This window comes from Pelophylax lessonae, assembly GCF_965119305.1.
Source record: "Pelophylax lessonae genome assembly, chromosome: 12".
NCBI classification, from domain to species: Eukaryota; Metazoa; Chordata; class Amphibia; order Anura; family Ranidae; genus Pelophylax; species Pelophylax lessonae.
In genome coordinates, this window is record NC_138779.1 from 203,011,360 (window position 1) to 203,025,106 (window position 13,747).

Consider the following 13,747-nt stretch of genomic DNA (forward strand, 5'->3'; position numbering starts at 1 on the left):
TCTATTGTTTTCTCTCTGTGGTTTCTAGAGAGCCTCTTCACCTCACCAGAAACCCACCGATCTCTGCATATTTAGGTACCTGTTAGGTGACCTGGGGATAGCTTCACACTGAGGGCCGGTTCACATTATTGCAAGTGCGGCGATCGCATGTAATTCGGAGCGCACTGCTCCTTCATTACATGCAATCTCATGTGCGGATGCGAATTCAGCCATACACTTTGTATGGCTGAATTTGCACTGTATCCGCACCAAACTCACACATGACCCTTTTTTTCAGCCGCATCAGGATCGGATCGCACAGTGGTTCACACTTATGCGATCCGATCCTGTGCGAACTGTCAGATCGCACTGCGATATGCGATCAAACTAGGGGCATCGTTAACATTTAATTGACACCCCCTGCGTATCGCATGTGGCAGTGTGAACTGCCAGATGTGCGGGTGCGGTGCGGGAACAGGCTGCGAATTCGCAGCCTTCCCGCATCGCACAAGTGTGAACTGAGACTAACTCCCAATAAGCGTATATTGATTAGTTTGCGCAAAAGTTATAGTGCCTACAAACGATGGGATATTTTTATAGAAATTTTATTTATTTTTTTTTTTTTACTAGTAATGGCGATAATCAGCGATTTTCAGTGGGAATTCGACACTGCGGCAGACAAGTCGGACATCTAACTGACGCTTTTGACACTTTTTTGGGGACATTATTTCAGTGATCAGTGCTAAAAATATGCACTATTACTGTACTAATGACACAGACAGGGAAGGGGTTAACATCAGGGGAAATCAAAGGGTTAAATGTGTCCCTTGGGAGTGCTTGCTAACTGTGTGGGGGTTGCTCTGACTGGATAAAGACAGAGATTGGTCTTCCTGCTTAGCAAGAACACAACATCTCTATCTCCTTCCCTGTAAGAACAATTATCTGCATTGTTTACATAAGCAGATCGCCATTCTGCCTCTCCCGGGAACGATTGCGAGTGGCCGGTGGACATCAGGTCTTCCGGACCCTCTGATTGGCATCCCCTGTGTCCAATCAGTGTGCGATCGTGCCTCCGGCAGTGCATGCACGCCACTTTGTGGCTATTGCACAAAATATCGTACAAGTACGTGATTTCTCACAATAGGGCCGACCTGCCGCAGTAAATATGTGGTAGGCAGTCGGAAAATGATTCGCCTGACAAGTCGCGCTAGTGTGAATGGGGACTAAGAGGGTGACTACTTTTGTTCTCCATGATCGCCCTGTATGTAGGAGCATAGCCACCCTCTCCTTTTCACTCCTGAGATAGACAATGGACTATGGGATTTGTAGTGTGCATAGGGCAGATTGCAGGGCCATTAAGAGGTGGATGTTATTTTTGAAAAATAAGGATATTATTTAGTGTCACCTTAACATTACAAAATAACATGTCTGGGTTATGCCCTGAACCTCTTGTGAAATTATATTTCTGTACGATGTACAGCAGGGATATGCAGACTGTGGCCCTCCAGCTGTTGCAAATCTCCCATCATGCCTCTGCCTCTGGGTGTCATGCTTGTGGCTGTCAGAGTCTTGCAATTCATCATGGGACGTGTGGTTCTGCAAAATCTGGAGGGCCACAGTTTTCAGATCCCTAATGTACAGCCTGAGCCTACTACAACAAAAGTAACATTGATTAACCACTTAAGGACCGCCCGCCGCAGTTTTACTGCATCAGGCAGCTCCTCCTGCGTGAACTGACGTAGTTCTACGTTGGTCGCGTGCCTGGTGCTAGGGGGCGAGCGCGCGCCACCGACAGTGCGCTCCCGCCCCCACTCGACAGCAGGGAAGCCAATGCATGCGGTCAGTGGTGGGGATTGCCGCCGGCCACCCGCAATCGCTCCCCGCTGAGAGAGAAGGACGGTCAGCTGTGTTTCTCTCTGGAATGATCACAGAGCGCCTGTGATCCTTCTATATAGGATCACAGGTCTCTATGATCATTTCACAAGCCCCACCCCCATACAGTTAGAATCACTACCCTAGGTTTACATTTAACCCCTTGATCACCCACAGTGTTAACCCTTTCCCTGCCAGTGTCATTATTACAGTAACAGTGCATATTTTTAGCACTGGTTACTGTAGTAATGTCACTGCCCCCCCCCCCCCCAAAAAAGTGTCAAAAATGTCTGTTAGGGGTCCGGCCTGTCCGCCGCAATGTCAACGCCCATATGGAAGAAAAATATATTTCCAATATATTTAGGGAACAATTTTTAGAAATATATTGAATATGGCCAAAATTGTAGCATTTCAAATATATTTTCAATATATTTTCAATATATTTGGGGGAAAAAATTAATTTTTTTATTAAATATATATTTTTTTCCATGTGGGAGTCCCGCTAAAAACTGCAGATTGCCGCCATTACTAGTAAAAAAAAAAACAATAAAAATTACGTAAATCTTTCCCCTAGTTTGTAGATTTAATAACTTTTGCCCAAACCAATCAAAATACGCTTATTTCGATTTTTTTTTTTTTTTACCAAAAATATGTAGTAGAATACAAATTGGCCTAAAAGGATGAAAAATCTAGATTTTTAAATTTTGTTTTTTGGGGAATGTTATATAGCAGAATGTGAAAAATATTGTTTTTTTTTTTTTCAGAATTGTCGCTCTTTTTTTTTTTTATAGCGCAAAAAATAAAAAATCGCGGAGGTGATCAAATACCACCAAAAGAAAGCTCTATTTGTGGGGAAAAAATACATCATGAATGCGGTGTCCCATGACCGCACAATTTTCCATTAAAGTAACGCAGTGCCGAATCGCAAAAAATGGCCTGGTCATTAAGGGGGCAAATCCTTCTGGTCCAGAACTGATAGACCTTCCCACTTCCTGGGTGTATTAGAGCAAGAAAAAAACTAAGCAGGGAAGAAGGGATTTAAAGACTGGCTTCTTCCTTCTGTTTGTAGGCAAAGTGATCAGGGATCTATGGTGGAAAATATCATACCGATTGTAAACAAGAGCAGTAAAATGTGAAGTCATTAATGAAAAAATATATACATAAGGGTAATGGTAGAGCTTTACCTTCACCTAATAAGTTCCTTTTTTTTTTTAAGAACTGACAGAAAAACCAGTGATCACTCCGATGAAGAATTTATTGGCTGGGAAGGAGGTGACATTGACCTGCCAAAGTCCCGGAAGATGCAACGGCTCTGCTCCTCTGATAAGTTGGATTGGAGGAGTACAGGGGACGAGTGTTACTTATACAATCGACTATACAGATGGTAACAGGACATACTTCTCCAATATCACATTCACTCCATCCAAGCAAGACCACAACTCATCCTTAACTTGTATTGTGAACTTCCAAGCAAGTTCTATATCAACCGAAAAGCAGATTAGTTTAAATGTTGAATGTAAGTTCATGTTTATGTATCTTGCCATAATCTGTCAGTATCCAGAAACAATTGGTCATTTTGTTAGAAGAAAGATTTAAAAAAAATTGATACAATTAGATATTTACCATTTTAATGAGTATCCTCTCCTAACAGGGTAGTGAGAACTTCTGTCAATAGTTGTCAGACAATAGCTTAAAGCGGAGTTCCACCCTGGATTTTTTTTTTTTTTTTTAAATACCCCCGGGACAGTCAGGGCTAGTGCATTCCACAATGGCTAGCCTCTGATCTGTCCCGGGTTGCACTTACCTGTTAGGACAAATACTTACCTTGAAAACGTCTTGTCCAGCGCTGCCATCTCAGATGTGGGCAGCTTGAAGCCAGCGAGATCCCCTTCGGTGTCTTCTTCCGCCTTCTTCGGTCCCACGATGCCCTGCGCCGGCCCCGCCGTCACTTCCGGTGCGCGCGCGTCATCCCTCCACAGCTTCTGGGCATGCCCAGAAGCTGTTTAGAAGGGGATGACGCGCGCGCCCCAGAACTGACGTCGGGGCCGGTGCAGGCGCAATGATTCCTGGGAGTGATGACGTTCAGCTCCCAGGAATCATTGCAGAGCCAGGAAGTGACGACGGGGCCGCGGCCGAGGAAGGAGGAAGAAGGAAGTAAGGTAAGTATATTTTCTTCGCTACGAGGTAAGTAAAAAAAAAAAAAAAATATGCGATTATCCATTTCTTTTTCAGGTGACCCGGAACGAGAAGATGGAGGTAAGTATTAAATTAGGGTGGAACTCCACTTTAAAGAGGAAGTAAACTTCCATCTCTAAAGGGTAACTCCACCTTCGTGGGGAAAAAAAATCAGCAAATAAAGAAAAAACAATATAGCGTATAGAATTGCAACACAAGTCATATTGTAATTGAATGTTATCAAAAATGACCTTTCCTTTTCAATCTACAGCTGTTGTAATTTTCTGAAAATGCAATGCAATATGGTAACCTGGAGGTGTTCTGTACACAGAATGTATACTGACCACACCCCCAGAAACATCATTTCCTGCTTGTGTGATTGGCTCACCAATTTTCCCAGAAGTCTGCACTAAGATACAAGTCAGATTTCTGGCATCCCCTGCAACAAAAATGTCATTTTTGGTGAGATACTCCCAATAGGAACACGTCTACAGGGATGCGGGCCCAGCAGATTTCCTCATTAGAGCCCTGCAGCTGCCACAGCTGATAGATAATTAGGAAACCACTCCCAATAGACTCACTCAGCACTGAGGCAAAAGGTAGGAATCTGCAGCAAAGTTTGTTAAAATCCTTGCAATGTACAGAGATCACTCAGAGGGGAATGTTTTTTTTCTCAACAAAAGTGGAGTTACGCTTTAAATTACGTGAAAGCTACAGTCAGATTTCTGGCATCCCCTGCAACAAAAATGTCATTTTTTGTGAGATACTCTTGATAGTAACACGTCTAAAGGGATGCAGACCCAGCAGATTTCCTCATTAGAGCCCTGCAGCTGCTGATAGATAATTATGAAACCACTCCCATTAGACTCACTCAGCACAGAGGAACAAACAATGATTTCTTCTTAATAACAAAAGGTAGGAATCGGCTATAAAGTTTGTTAAAATCCTTTTAATGTACAGAAATCACCCAGAGGGGAATGTTTTTTTCTTAACAAAAGTTGAGTTATGCTTTAAGTTGTATCTATTTGTAGCAGGATTTCCAGGCATTGGGCCTGATGTGGGTCTGCCATGGTTACCAGTGACACCTTCAGCCCATTTAAAGCGGAGTTCCGGGCACAAAATCTACCTTTTTTTTTGTGCCCATCCGCTTGGTCTCCTTAACCTGAAAAGGAATTGGATAGTTAGGCATTTTTTTTTTCACTCACCTTGTAATTGTAGATTGAAAATACTCACCTCAGTGTACTTCCTCACTCTGAGCCGCGGCTCCGCCGTCACTTCCTGTCTTGCGATGATTCCTGGGAGCTGAATGTCATCGCTCCCAGGAATCAATGCGACGGCACCGGCCCCGCTCATCACTACCGGGGCGAAGCCGCATTCCCTGCTAAACAGCTTCTGGGCATGCCCAGAAGCTGTGGAGGAATGTGGCGCCGCACCGGAAGTGACGAGAGGGGCCGGTGCAGGCGCATTCTGGGAGAAGAAGACGCGGAAGAGGACGCAGAAGAGGATCGCGCCGGCTTCAGCTGCCCACAACAGAGATGGCAACGCTGGAGAAGAAATTTTATAAGTGAGTATTTCTTCTTGTAGGTAAGTGCGAACCGGGACAGATCAGAGGCTAGCCATTGTGGAATGTACTAGCCCTGACTGTCCCGGGGGTATGTTTGTTGAAAAATGGTTTTTGTGCCCGGAACTCCACTTTAAGCTCAATACCCAAGTGTGATATTGGAGACAATGACCATTCTGGTATCTTTGGTTATTTTTTGTTTATTTGATAATGGGGATGGGAGAAGGGAATGAGTGGGATACTCCTCTGGCTCAACTAGGTACCACTGGGACACTTTGCAGAAAAATGCCTGTTAGCGCTGTCTTGACGCCAGCTGAATGCCGACCAACACTTCCTGGCGCTTGAAAAATACTGTTTTGCTGAACTGTGCTAGAACTTGACTTTTAACACTCTGGTTAACTCAAAAGGTCCTGGACTGTAGAGAGACTTGACTCATGACACTGCGTTAGCTCAAAAATTCTGTAACAGCTTCCCCCAGCCCTTCACTGACTGAGGTAGCTCCTTGTAACTGCTTGTGCTGCTGCAACTCTCAACACTGCACACTGCACGCTGTACACATTAACTCTTCAGGGCACAACTGCTGGAGCCCCCTTTACACCTCAGGGTCCTCTCACTAGGCACCCCCTCTGAACTTCAGGGTCCTCTCACTAGGCACCCCCTCTGAACTTCAGGGTCCTCTCACTAGGCACCCTCTCTACACTTCAGAGTCCTCTCACTAGGCACCCTCTCTGTACTTCAGGGTCAACACTGGCACCCCCTTTCTCTGTACTTCAGGGTCAACACTGCCACCCCCTTTACTGCTAGCTAGCTCCTGGATCCCTTGGACCTTCACCGAAGTGGTCCCCTCTCAGCTGGGCAGACCCCCAAGGGCAGTTACAGTACTCACAAACTGGGAATGCTTTCCTGGAACTGGACCCCCTCAACTCCGCTGGTCCTCGGCACCCCAGATCCTCTCTGCAGCTCAGCTCTCTCTCTGTCCCCTCAGGCAAGCCGCCTGGGACACCCGATCCTTCTGACAGGAGGAGAGACAGCCGTACTCTCCCTCCTGGCACTCTGCTTCCCTCCAAAGACGCTGCGTCATGCGTCCCCCTCAAACTTATACCCACTCCCAGAATCCTGTGCAGCAGAATCTGCCTTTCTGGGGTAGATACAATCCTGAATGTGCCATTGATTGGGCTTCCTCCACTGCCCAATGAGAACCCTTCTCATGGAGCCAGAGGGGAGACCCCCCAGTCTCAATAGCAACACCTGAGAGACATGACAGCCCAGCTGAAAACATGGCCCTGCTGTTAGGCAACCAAGGCCCACTATACTTTGCCTAGCACCTACCTTGTAGGGTGCTATATATTGATAAGCCTATATTAAGGCTTACCTACAAGTTGTGTAAATATCTCCTAAACATGCACCGCGTTTAGGAGATAATTACTGAGCTAGCAGCCAGTTATGTCATTGGCACATGGCCAGTCACAGATCCGGAGCTGCGAACCCAGAAGGAAGACCGGGTAGAGATGGACGCTACCTGCAGCGATGGCATTGCATCACTGGAACGCTTCGTTTTCAGGTAACTTTAACATAATGTGCTAGTATGTTATGTCTTTGCCTTGCAGGTAAGTAAAAAAAAAAAGTGCAGCGGTTTACAACTGCTTTAAAGCAGGGGTCAGCAACATTTTTCCACTTAAGGACTGGATTCAATGTATGTGAATGCATGGAGGGCCGCATTCACCTGCTACTAGTGAAGATATCATTACACAGCCCGGCACCTCCGGCCCCCTTTACATTACACAGCCCCCGTGCCTCTGGCCCCTTTACATTACACAGCCCCCTGCACCTTTGGCCCCCTTTACATTTCATAGCCCTCTGCACCTCCGGACCCCTTTAAAAAACACAGCCCCCGCACCTCTAGCCCCCTTTACATTACACAGCCCCACACCTCTGGCCCCATTTACATTACACAGCCAGAGCACCTCTGGACCCCTTTACATTAGAGCCCCCGCACCTCTGGCCCCTTTACATAACACAGCCCCCTGCACTTCTGGATCCCTTTACATGACACAGCCCCGTATCTCTGGACCCCTTTACATTACTCAGCCCCCCCTGCATATTACACAGCCCTCCTTGCACATCACACAGCCCCTTCTACCCAGCGCCCTCCTGCAAATTACACAGTCCCCCTGCAATTTACACAGCCCCCCCCCCCTGCATATTACACAGCCCCCCCACAGCTACTTAAGCTACTACTTTGTTATGTTTACACAAACGCTCCTGTTTGCTAATGACAAGTGTCCCAGTGCCCTATTTTAAAAATGCCGCTTTATACCTGATTTTCCAGCGCCGCACAGTGCTCACTTGACCTGCTGGATCTCTTCTCCTCTCCTCCTTCCCTCCTATCTGACGTCAGCGGGGGACTCTCAGCCCTTCCTGCTCTAGCTGTCAGATCTGGAGATGGGGAGAGCGGGCCTGTCACGTGAGCGCCAAGCAGCGTTTGGAAATCAGGTATATAGCAGCATTTTATTAATAAAGTATAGGCACTGGGACACTTGCCATTAACAAAAAGGGATGTTTGTGTAAACATAACAAAGTGGCTTAACAACCACTTTAATATGTCTGTGGGCTGGGCTAGATATTTAGCAGCAAAGGGCTGGGCGCGACCCACGGGCCATAGGTTGCAAACCCCTGGCTTAAAGCATCTTAATGACATCTATGAATTAAAGCAAAAATGGCGCTACCGCTTCTTCAAAAGGCCAGCTCAGATGCTCCACAGGACTTTATGCAGTATTTATTAGTAGGGATCAGTGAATTAATTGGGGGGGAGTTGGACTAGGTTATGAATCTGAATTTATCACTGGAGACGGATACCCTTGGAGTGACTCATGAATGCTCAACAAGTGAATCTAGTCATTATGTACACATTTTGCAATCACATGTGAGTTATTGGTGGTAATGGCTGCCCTAGCATCTCCTTTTACCAGGGAATTTATTTTCTTTGCCTTTTCAATAATTTTGTTATTAAGGTAAAAAACCTTCTGCATGCAGTTTTTCCACCCCCCTAAGCCCGTCCTTATACTTACCTGAGCCCAATGACAAGCCAGCGATGTGCCCAAAGGCAGCATCACTGCTCTCTCTCTTTCTCTCTCTCTCTCTCTCCTCATAGGCTCAGAGGCAGCCATGGTAGCCATTGGCTCCTGCTGTTGTCGATCACAGCCAGCAAGGAGGGAGCAGGGAGCGGGGCCAAGCAGCAATGTGTGTGTCAATGGGCACACATAGCAATGCTTGAGATTGAGTCTGCATCAGTGCCCCCATAGCAAGCGGCTTGCTATGGGGGCACTCAGCAGGGAGGAGGAGCCAGGAGCACCTGTTGGGAACCTGAGAAGAGGAGAATCCAGGCTGCTCTGTGCAAAAAGAAATTGCACAGAGCAGGTAAATAGAACATGTTTGTTATTTTTTTATGTATATATTTTTTATATATATATCTATATATATATATATATATATATATATATATATAATTATTTTTTATATATATATATCTCTTTTTACCTTTATAATCCCCTATAAATAAACAAAAATATCAATAGATGCAATTATTAAAAAAAAACAAAACTGCAAAATAATACAATTTTTGCTCAAAATAAATTGCAGTCACCCAAGCACGTATTACATATGTTGGGAAAAGATATGGCAGCTCATGTGATTAGGCTCTCCTGGTCCCCTCAGTTTTTTTTGTTTGTTGGCACTCATAAAGCACATTTGTAAAGCATTTTTTTTTCCTTTTTTCTTAAGAAACTGTGTCACTGTGATAATGTTATACTGATGTTTTCTCAGCACCATGTGATAAATTTCAGGTATGACAGCCTATGAAGCAATCTAGATCAGTGGTAAAATTGCAGATTCCTTTTTTTTTTTTTTTTTTAAGAAACAGCACAAATTGATCTTAAGTAGGCAGCTGAACCAATCAGAATGCAAGCCCACATTCATGGACATTTGAGCATGCTCAGTTTCACCCTTGCGCATGCATAGAGTGGGGTTGGAGTTTTGTTTTTTTAACAAAGGTTTACTTGCCACAGTCATTTACCCCTTGTTTTGATTTGTTAACATTCATACTGATATAAAGGCTTCTTCAAAGAGTTGTAAAACTAATCACGCTTGTATCTAATTTATGTTTGTGCTCTTCAGACCCCCCAACTGTGACCATCAAAATTAAAGGTAAATGATATGATAAAGATACAGTAAGTATTATCAGTGACTGCTTTCCATCATAACACTTCCCATAATCTCCCTCTCTCCTCTACTCTACCTATTTTGTCTGTCTTTCTCTCAAATTGTATTGGTTTCCATAATATATATATATATATATATATATATATATATATATATATATATATATATATATATATATATATTATATTTACATAATATTATATATATATATATATATATATATATATATATATATATATATATATATATATATATATATATATATATATATATATATAAAATATTATAATTATATTTATTATATTTATATTTATAATATATTATAATATATTAATATAGGAATTAATATTAATATATATAATATTATATATATAATGTGTGTGTCTATATATATACACACTATAGTGTCAAAAGTATTGGGACACCTGCCTTTACACGCACAGTAATGGCATCCCAGTCTTATGGGCCATACACACTATTCAATTTTCTTTAGATTTTTTCCTTCAGACTTACCAAAACCATATAATATGAGGTCAGACCTAAACACTTTCAATTTGTATGCAATCTGGCAGGCCCTTGCACTACATAGAAAAGGTAAATCTAAAGGAAATCTGACAACAAAAGTTGTATATTGTGTATCCAGCTTTAAGGGCCATATACACTGTAAGATTTTCTGAAGACTTTTTCCTTCAGATTTACCTTTTCTATGTAGTGCAAGGGCCTGCCAGATTGCATACAAATTGAAAGTGTTTAGGTTTGACCTCATATTATATGGGTTTGGTAAGTCTAAAGGAAAAAGTCTTCAGAAAATCTTATAGTGTGTATGGCCCATTAGTCTGTAGGGTTCAATATTGAGTTGGCCCACCCTTTGCAGCTATAACAGCTTCAACTCTTCTGGGAAGGCTGTCCACAAGGTTTAGGAGTGTGTCTATGGGAATGTTTGACTGTTCTTTCAGAAGTGCATTTGTGAGGTCAGGAACTGATGTTGGACGAGGAGTCTGCGCTCGGGTTGAGGTCAGGCCAGTCAGGTTCCTCCACCCCAGACTCAGTCATCCATGTCTTTATGGACCTTGCTTTGTGCACTGGTCCAAATCATTTGGTGGAGTGGGAATTATGATGTGGGGTTGTTTTTCAGTGGTTGGGCCTCTAAGTGTAGCAATATTGTTACATTTAATGAAGGTTCAACATTTAGCAACTCTCATGGTTAATGAATAAAACAGGCACATCTAAGTATGCAGGCATCCCGGGGTAAAGCTGTCTACATAGACCATTCTCCGCACCGTCATCGACATCATCCCTTCCACGCTGCGCTCCACGAGCGCTTAAAGCCTCGCTTTTAGATCACTCTACTGCAGGGTAGCCTTCCCGGTCACAACTGCAGACTGACAGTGGTAAGAGCAATGGTCAATGTGGACCTCTTTACCCCGGATGCCTGCGTACTAAGACGTGCCTGTTTTAACCACTTAAGCCCCGGAAGATTTTACCCCCTTCCTGACCAGGGCCTATTTTGCAATTCGGCACTGCGTGACTTTAATGGGCAATTGCACAGTCGTGCGACGCTGTACCTAAACGAACTTGACGTCCTTTTTTCCCCACAAACAGAGCTTTCTTTTGGTGGTATTTGATCACCTGTGCGATTTTTACTTTTTGCGCTATAAACAAAAAAACAGCGTCAATTTTGCAAAAATAACAATATTTTTCTAATTTTTTTACATGAAATTCCCCCAGAAAAAAGTAAGAATCAAAATTTTTTAACATTTTGGGCCAATTTTTTTTTACCATATGTTTGGTAAAAAAAATTACAAAAAGCGTATTTTGATTGGTTTGCGCAAAAGTTATTGCGTTTACTAACTAAGGGAAAGATTTTTGTCATTTTTGTTGTTTTTTTTTTTTAACGAGTAATGGCGGCAATCTGCAATTTTTTTTGCGGGACTGCGACATTGCGGTGGACAGATCGGACCCTTGACTGACATTTTTGACACTTTTGGGGTTACCAGTGACATTACTACAGTAATCAGTGCTATACATATGCACTGTTACTGTAAAAAATGACACTGGCAGTGAAGGGGTTAACTTTTTTTTGAGAGGGAGAGGTTATGTGTGTCCCTAGGGGAGTAGAACCGTATGATCACTATTCATACACAGGGGAGAATGACAGGCGGCTTGTTTACCTTAGCCGCCTGCCTTTCTCCCGCTCTAACGGACGATCGCGAGTGACTGGCGGACATCGGCTCCACCGGGCACACGCGCGGGGGGGTCCGTGACCACGCGGGAGCGGGAGCGCGCCTCCGGCGGTGCACGCTCGCTCCCTAGACCCTCACAGGCTAGCGACATAGCCCTACGTCGATTTGCCTGTGAGGGGCTGACTGTCGACGTAAATAGTCATGCGGCGGTCGGCAAGTGGTTAATTATCAACCATATGAGTTGCTAAATGTTGAACCTTCAATAAATGTAACCATATTGCTACACTTAGAGGCGCCTCTCTTCTCATTTATACACTCAACTTCCTGTTGGATATTGCTTCTAATCTCCTTGTGGAGGCGGCCATTTATGGCTGGATATTTTATGGTTACACAACCTATCACATTGCTATAATCTTTTTATATGGACTATACACGGAAGGATTTATGAATAAATGGTTGTGGAACGAATCATTATCTCTTTTGGAGAAATTCGCTTTGATATACGAGTGCTTTGGATTTTTTCGGAACGAATTATGCTCGCAATCCAAGGTTTTACAGGTCTATCTATCTATCTATCAATCCATCTATCTATCTATCTATCTATCTATCTATCTATCTATCTATCTATCTATCTATCTATCTATCTATCTATCTATCTATCTATCTATCTATCTATCTATCTATCTATCTATCTATCTATCTATCTATCTATCTATCTATCTATCTATCTATCTATCTACTATTTCCACTATTCTATTCTGAATTGTCTATATATTAAATAATATATTCTAATATAATTGTAACATTTAAAAAGTAATTATGATTACACGCAGTAACAGGTTAATTACAGCTAAGCTGAGCTGGACTCTTTTTAGCATCACCTAATGCACTCTGCCCAAAACAATAGATATCAACAATGAGAGAACTATTTTACCTTTCAGTGTACAGCATTTGGCTATAACATTTTATGACATATTAATAATATGAGTAACGTGTGACCAATCTCCCTGGAATGTAGGATAATCTCATAACTTGTCATGTTTTGGTAGAGAACATCCTAAATGAGACCACACCCATTATTGTGAAGGAAGGGGATTCGGAGACTATTAGGTGTATGGTGGACAGTAACCCCGAATCTACAATTATCTGGACTAAAGAAGACAAGACATTACCTGGAACATTGAATGGGCAGACATTGATTTATGATGTGAAGAATGCTAATCCAAATGATACCGGGATATATCGATGTTCAGCAACTAACAGTCATTCGACCAATACCAGGAGTGTTAACATCACTGTACATTGTAAGTATGTCACTATTATTACCTGAAAATTGAATTTTACCTCAATAAAAGATAAAAGGGCAGTGTTTAATCAAAGTAAGGTAAAGCCGAATTTCGGTTTGAGCAAAAAAAATGTAAACCTTATCCCCAGTTGCTCTATAAAATAATAATTGCAGCTCTGGTCGCTATACTCACCTGATCTCTGGAGCTGTACCCTGCAGACTTACCTCACCGTTGATCCAGCAAAGCATGTCATGGGGTTGAATGACACCCACAGCATCAATAAACCTACTTCCTGCGAGCACAGGGTGTCATGGCCATATTTCATCAATGACAACACCCATCATCCCCGCCTTTTGTGTTTATAACCAGCAGCCACCTGGAGATCTGTCATTTGTGATGAGAACAGCAGCGGGGAAGTATTGGTGCATAGTGAATTGTTATTGTGGTGGGGTGGCATCTTCGGACAGAAGATA

General features: G+C 43.0%; 2 protein-coding genes across 2 annotated transcripts in view; both read left to right on the forward strand.

The window, feature by feature from the left end:
- The window catches only part of LOC309568338 (uncharacterized protein), a gene marked incomplete at its 5' end in the record, with an annotated part of 103,216 nt that overhangs the window by 56,175 nt on the left and 33,294 nt on the right, over positions 1–13,747 (forward strand). The window lies entirely within an intron of this gene.
- The window catches only part of LOC309568340 (sialic acid-binding Ig-like lectin 14), a gene marked incomplete at both ends in the record, with an annotated part of 28,303 nt that overhangs the window by 2,096 nt on the left and 12,460 nt on the right, over positions 1–13,747 (forward strand). Inside the window, 3 exons of the mRNA XM_082274003.1 lie at positions 3,068–3,367; positions 9,761–9,790; positions 13,038–13,292. Coding sequence (XP_082130129.1) covers positions 3,068–3,367; positions 9,761–9,790; positions 13,038–13,292 — 585 coding nt within the window. The remainder of the gene's footprint in view (positions 1–3,067; positions 3,368–9,760; positions 9,791–13,037; positions 13,293–13,747) is intronic.